This window comes from Zingiber officinale, chromosome 6B (genome assembly GCF_018446385.1).
Source record: "Zingiber officinale cultivar Zhangliang chromosome 6B, Zo_v1.1, whole genome shotgun sequence".
In the NCBI taxonomy this organism is placed as follows: Eukaryota; Viridiplantae; Streptophyta; class Magnoliopsida; order Zingiberales; family Zingiberaceae; genus Zingiber; species Zingiber officinale.
This window is the reverse complement of record NC_055996.1, coordinates 76,933,350-76,940,770: the sequence shown is the minus strand read 5'-3', so window position 1 is coordinate 76,940,770 and position 7,421 is coordinate 76,933,350. Positions and strand designations below refer to the sequence as shown.

Here is a 7,421-nt window from a genome sequence, read left to right as displayed (position 1 = left end):
TAAGATCTTTTCAAATTATTAGCTTGAAAAGTTCGGAAAAGATGAGAAAAGCTCGAAGCGATTACTTTTAGACAAAAATCTGGACAAAAGTTGGGTTTCTTTTTTTAAAAAAAAATCAGAAATAGGTCACCTCGGTTGAAAGCGGAGAAATCTCGAGCAGATTTTTGAAGAAGCGGAGAAAGGCTCCGTTGACGGCGGCGGCGACGTTGATCCCGACGCTCTTGATGGAGGGGAAGAGGGCGGCATCGACGTCGGTTTCGCCGAAGTGGGAGCGGGCGCCGGGAGGATCCAGTCGTCGGAGGACCAGGAGGCGGGAAAGGCGAAGACGGCGGAGTGGTTGGCGGCCATGGAGAGGGAGCAGCAGAGGGGGATTAGGGTTCGCCATTTGGAGTCGCTTAGCATGGTGTCGACGAGGCCGTGACGAGAGCTGTCCTTCTTCGCCATTTCTTAGCATGGTGTCGGCGTTCGGCGTCGGCGTCGTTCGAGAGCGGCGTCGCCTTCGTTCGAGAGGAGCTGCAAACAGCGGAGAGGTGCGATTGGAAATATTAGGTTAAGAGCACTTTTGGTATTAAGGGGAAATGTTGATTACTGCAAATAAGGGAATAGATGATTGAAAGAGTGGGATACGGGAATGAATCATTACCTACTAATCAAGAATCATTTCCTTATTTTTATTCCCATTCTTGTAAACCAAACACTAACATTGATTGCTATTCCCATTCCCTACTTGTATTCCCCCAAACTAAACGCCCCCTTAATTATTTAATAAACTCTTAACTATAATTGAGATAATTTAAATAGGTTTAATTAAAGTCTAATAAAATTATCCCATTAATTTATATATATATATATATATATATATATATATATATATATATATATATATATATATATATATATATATATATATATATATATATATATATATAAAAGATTATTTTATTTTAAAAATATTTAAATTATTATTTTTATTTTTAATTATTATATTTTATATTTAAAAAATATTAAAATTATATTATTTTAGTCTGTGATTGAAACATCTATACCTTAAACTATGTCAGAAACTTCTAAAAATTCATATTTAAATTTGTTTGACTTACAACTTAAAGATTAACATCTTTACTTATGTTTATGTTATATTTTCAAAATATTATACGTATTGATATTGGCACTTAGATGATCACCTCAAGGCATTATCTAAGATGCTGGACACTGTATGACAGTAAGAGTGTTTTGATAGGTATAAATGGAAAGAAACTAGAATAATTTATTTTTGCAATGATTTTATTTTAACATTGAATAACTCAATCCATTCAGTTCATTCCACTCTTTAAGATAAAATTTTCATTACCTCTATTGGATATAATATATTTATTCATAAACTGTCATTTCAAAATTACAAGTGATAAATAGATAAATGAACCGATCAAACCACCTGTCTAGGTTGGTCAAACCGCTCACGTTGGGTGCACTTGTTGTGTCAAGAGGTCGATCGAGCAAGTTGTATTAGGTGAATTGAGTGAGCTATGCAAACCAAGTGAATCAACCTAGTTGGACATACTAGTGCGGTATTCAAGTGCGTAATCTACGTGAAGTAATTTAGGTGGTGGAACAATTTGATCATGTAAACTGATTTGATTCAACGGGTCGAGTCGATCAATTGTGAACGAGTGAGATAGTTAAACTGGCAAACTGGATAAGTTTGTTGGGTCAATCAAATAAAATTGATTAGGTATCTCAAAACAAACTAAACAGGTCATTTAAGTCAAATTAACTAAAAAAAAGTAAAAAATTAGAGGAAAAAAAGAATAACATATATTACATAGGTCATCAAATTTCCATTCAATTGTTGTAATGGAATATCCCCAGATCACATGGTTCACCTTGCACAACCAAGTTCCGTATATTTGAGAGACGAAACCAAATTCATCTACTCAGAGTTTCTAAGTTGGAAAAAGGAATTACAGTGCCATTCACAAGGCAAAAGATCACAAGATGCATAAGAAAATTGTGGTATCCATGGTACAAAATTGATCTCAAGACAAGACAACAATAGGTAGGGTGATGATATGCAACAATCTTGTGGCAGCTGAAGTACCTCATACAAGCGTCAGTCCCATATACATTGCTGTGAATGAAATCTCTCATCCGAGAGCATATCTGCAATAGATTTTGCAAGCCTCGTTGCTCCAGGTCCTGGAGTAAGAACGTCAGGTCTACCCCACACAGCGCATGGATCGCCATGGCTGCCACCTAAACACCAGCCTCCAGGAACTATCCTACCAGGATCTCTACTCAAAATTTCCTTGTCAATGTGATCTAGCACAGGATCATCCTTAGAGAACCTTGCACCAAAGGCTACACCACTGATAGTCATGTTTTTTAGGTCATCCAAAGTCAAAAGGCGGAGTTTCTTCTTTGGGGATGCATCCTGTTCCGAGTAGTGCAGGTGGTGATTAACAATAGTTCTGTTAAATGCGGGCGAGTTGCACATAACAGTTTGGAAATAGTTTGTTTGCGGTGAAGGTGTATTTGCATAATACATCAGAAGAGTTCTTGGCAAATTGTCAGTACCCAAGATGCAGTGCTCTAAAAACTTCCTACTCAGAATAACAGAAGAAGAACCTGCAGTACAAGGCATTGTAAGCATTCTTGCATCTCCCTTGTTTCATTATCTGCACTTGGAATGATTCGCAAATTGAAATAATATACTTCATAAAAACATGCTCCAAGGAAATGTTATAACTGTGAAATACACGGAAGCTCAGGTGACAAGAAATTGATCAGTGAAGAAACCTCAGATAATGGAAATGGATTATGGACTGAAAAGCTCTAGAATTCAATCACCATTCAAGTGGCCTCTATGTAACACAAAGAAAAAATATTTTGAAAGGAAAATCACATAATCATATTAGACTCATACGACAATAAAACAAAGATTAACTACAGGTACAGCAGTTAGTAGTGTTGATGCGCGCACAACTAATCTTAGTCATGACTCACAGTAATAATGCATTAGATTCGTAGATCTGCCAAAGGGAAACTCCTCAAATTCTACGAATTGAAATGTTAAATAGCTGGGTTTAGTTCCCTGTCAATTTGAAACCAAAGTATGAAATCCATTGAGAAACATTCATTTGATTGGATGATTCACATACAACGTGACTTAGACTATGATTCTACATGAACCTTATTCACTGAGGAATGCATTTAAAATTACTAAAAGGAGCCTGAATGTGGTGAAAAACAAATGCATAGCTCTTTTGAGTTTCATAAACATCAGCCACTTTAAAATTTTCAAATAAGAGATGATGGAAAGGCCTCAACCTCACTATCTACAGTATAGTTGTGCAGAAGAATACTGGTGATATTTCATAGATGAATGGAAATAATGTTTCCACCTTCCTCTAAACAAGTTTTAAACCATAAATTTATCAACATGTGCTAATTTAGTGATATACGACCATTGTGGTATTCCATCTTAAGCAAGGTTATAGGATTAACTCTGTAGAATAAGTGGAATATAATTGACAAGGGCATACCACTGATATTGACATGCATCTAAGGGTCCAGGGTTGAAGATATACTACTATAATGGAACTTAGGCATATGAAGATATTAGTTCAAAGAAAATGCATTGAAGAATCAAAGATTTTAGTGGTTAACATAATAAATAACTAAACAAATACAAGAAGATCAATTTTGTTCTCTTTAATTCATTGTTAATCTAAATTTCAAGTGCATGAAAGGATCCATAAGCACAATATTTTCATGGAAGTTTGATACCAACCTACGAACAACTTATAAGCATTTGGAAACTCGCGCTTCTGTGTAGCATAAAAGATATCAGTCCTGGACGAGAGGTATAGACCAGGGTCAACAATGATAGGTCTCAGTTGCCGTGACCTGTCACAATGGGTTCATTTATGAATTCACATTGTGAACAAAATGATAAAAATTGTGTTTCAGTAAAAGATATGAGAAAACCAATACAACAAATAGGGGTGAGTTGAATTACTCTCTCCAACCAATATAACTGGAGTGCTGAACAAAGTTGAGATCCTTTGGTAGGAAAGAAAATACATGAAGGAGATCTGAGAAACAATAAAAAGGAAAAATTAGGATTTGTTACAAATTTACAACTGAACTATGGCTTAGTTATCGCAAACACCAATGTGAACAAAAATGAGAACTTTTGGGAGCAATAACAAAGAAAGGGCTAGGACATGATTTTAAATTTCAAATCCAATTACATATAATTCCTCCAGTGTAGAAATTATAGTTCTTCCGCCATTAGTGAATGGGATTCCTTGAGATAAATGAGCATACTATCACATTACCATTAACGCTTGAACGTATTTGCTTATGACATACAAAATCACATATGACAAATTTAATGTTACGAGAAAATTGGCCTATTGTGAAAAGGGGTTTGAATCACGGTCATGTCTCTTCTCTTTAATCTCGGAAAACTTCAACAAAGTAGGAAATGGGTTAACATTAACACACTGGTTAACTAATCAAGGTCAAAGCAGCAGCAGAACGACGTTTTAGCAACGCAAATGATGCTAGTTAAGTTCAGTGTTGTAACATTTTGGAGCAAGAAAGCTACTGATGTCGCATTGCCCTAAAGAAGAAACACCAATGTTGAAGGCACGATCATAGATGCAACAAACAAGTTTTTTTTTTTTTAATGAGGAAAAACGAAATAGTTGATGCTGCAGGAGGAACCAACCCTACCATCCTGCGTCACAAGAGGGTACTCCGACGCGTCGAGATTGACGAACCAGTCCCAGTCCGCTCCAACCCGAAGCAAAATCGCGGCGCCATGGATGGTGGCGGCCAGGGAAGAGCTTCCATGAGGGTTGGCGAAATCCGGCTTCCCCACGACGTGAACATTCCGTGCGGATCGGAAGGCCGGGACCTCCCGGACGGCTAGGGCGAGGCGTTCGCGCTGGTCCTGTGGAGCGGCGCCGTCGAGTAGGAGGAGGTAGAGGTTTCTAGGATGGTAGACGGCGTGGAGGAGGCGCAGGAGGCGGTCGTCGTCCCCGGCGGAGCCGGCGAGGAAGTAGGCGATAGAGGGAGGCGGCGGGGAGGAGGAGGACAGGAGGGCGGCGGCTTCGGCGGCGGCAGATCGGACGTGGGGAGTGGACGAGGAGGCAGAGGGGGAAGAAGAGGGGTAGGAGAAGGAGAGGATGAGAAAGAGGGACACGAGGGAGGTGAGGAGGATCCAGTAGAGGTTGCGGGATTCCTTGGGAAAACCGGAGAAGAGATGCGGCTGCGGCGGCGGCGGCGGAGGAGGAGAAGCGGCCAGATTTGGAGACGACGACGACGATGACGTCGGCTGCATCTCTTTTCCTCCTGTTGTGAAATCTCAGTTCTTGTTGAAGCTCTTGATGTAAATAAAGCCTGATGAATAGACTTCGCATGACCTCTCCATTTTAATTTTTTACATGATTAAAAAAAAAAGAGTATACTTTAGCAGTTGATACACACAATGCCATGTTAATTAATTTGCGATGACAAGTTAAAGTAGTTGGGAAATAATATATATCTATATTAAGGATTAGACTATAGAAACAAGTAAAAAGAGAAAAAATTGTTACGCTCCGCGCCAGTTTTATATATTTAAGCATCAGGGACACAACAATTTTCAAACGGAATTTATTTATTTATAGTGGGCTGGGCGTGTAATACCGCCCTTCAGATAATTTTATTTTGTATGTTTTGTGCGCATCAAAATTTTTTTATTTATTATAATCCAACTCCTACCTTTAAAAATAAAATCTTATTAACATAATGAGAAATTTAAAAAAATAAATAAAAAAATAAACATTTCACTAATTGCGAGCGTGCACTAATATTCTACATGCACATAGTTACACACTATGCGACACACAAGATTAGATATATTATATGTATTTAGGGTTTAAAATTTTAAGATTTAAGAATTGGATTATAATGGATTTGAGTCAATAAGATTTTTCCTCTAGAGTTCAGACTTTTCTCTTGGGTTATAGTGTTCAAAATTAAAAATTTTAGATACTCACGGGGTATATTATATGTATTTAGGGTTTAAGATTTTAGGATTTAGGAGTTGAGTTATAATGAATTTAAACTAATAAGATTTTTCCTCTAGAGTTCAAACTTCCCTTTTGGATTATAATGCTCAAGATTAAAAATTTTAGATGTTCACGAGATATAGTGTTTGAATGGTTGATTTTAAAAAAATAAATAAATTGAGGCACCTAAATTTGATCCAGATGCCTCAACCTTGTTAAAAAAAACCTGACGAAGGCGCCTCCAATGCATTAGAGGTGCCTAAAGTCGGGGCACGCAAGATTTCGCAACAGGCAGTCTGGAGCAGGGCAGTTCTTTGATATATATATATATATATGTTTGACAATATGAGAGGAAGGTGTCAAATAGGACACGACTGATCGGATATTTGACGATATATATTTCAAAGATTGTTGGTGTACTTATTGGTTTGGGGAGATTATTGGTGCAATTCCTTTCTGGTCAGGAGTTGACTAGTTTAATGTGTAGAAGAGTCAAGTAGGTTGGTGTTGACCGGATACTTGACTGAAAATTCCTGACTAGAGTTTAGATAAGTGTTGTTGGATCAGAAAGATGCTCGAGGGGAGGGGGGAGGTGAATAGCATTCTTCGAAAATTGAGAATTAAGTTATGCAACGAAATAAAGAAAATAAAAACAATGCTAACAAGGCCAAGTTGTACACTTTTACTTGGTTCGGAGCCTTCAACAACTCCTACTCCAAGGCTAAGTTTTTTTTTTCTCTCTCTCTATACATTTTTTTAGGGGGACAGGTACGGTAAGGCCCTTAACATAATTTTACCTTGCAGTTCCATTCGGTGAGCATCTAAATCTTTTTTTTTTCAATTTGATTTTTCTAATTTATTATAACTCAACTCTTACACCCTAAAAATAAAATTTTATTATCATAATCAGGAACTTAAAAAAATAAACAAAAAAAATTAACATTTCACTGATTGTGAGTGTTGCCCATGGTTGTTGCTCAGGATAAAAAAGCGCGATAATATCTTTTATATATATATATATATATACTCTATTTGCTATCCTACGAATCGTACGTTGCGCAACTATACGGACCCATGGTCCCTGGATTCAATCCAGGTGCCTTGGGTTGAATCAAATAATTTTTTTTATTTTTATTTATTTAATTTGGGTATATTATATATATTTAGGGTTCAGACTTCCCTCTTGGATTATACTGTTCAAAATTAAAAATTTTAGATACTCACGGGGTACATTATATGTATTTAGGGTTTAAAATTTTAGGATTTAGGAGTTGGGTTATAATAAGTTTAAGTTAATAAGATTTTCTTTTTACGATTATAGTGTTTAAGATTAAAAATTTTAGATGCTCACAAGATATA

The 7,421-nt window shown here is 36.9% G+C and overlaps 1 protein-coding gene across 1 annotated transcript; it reads right to left on the bottom strand.

Annotated features, from left to right (window-relative positions):
- Positions 1-1,816: 1,816 nt before the first annotated feature.
- Positions 1,817-5,418, bottom strand: LOC121992767 (beta-glucuronosyltransferase GlcAT14A-like). The gene is made up of 4 exons (XM_042547328.1): positions 4,741-5,418; positions 4,019-4,094; positions 3,791-3,906; positions 1,817-2,625 (listed from the first exon to the last, which is right to left on the bottom strand). The coding sequence occupies exons 1-4, from the start codon at positions 5,348-5,350 to the stop codon at positions 2,111-2,113; spliced, it is 1,317 nt and encodes a 438-aa protein (XP_042403262.1). The 5' UTR covers positions 5,351-5,418; the 3' UTR covers positions 1,817-2,110.
- Between the last annotated feature and the right edge of the window lie 2,003 nt (positions 5,419-7,421).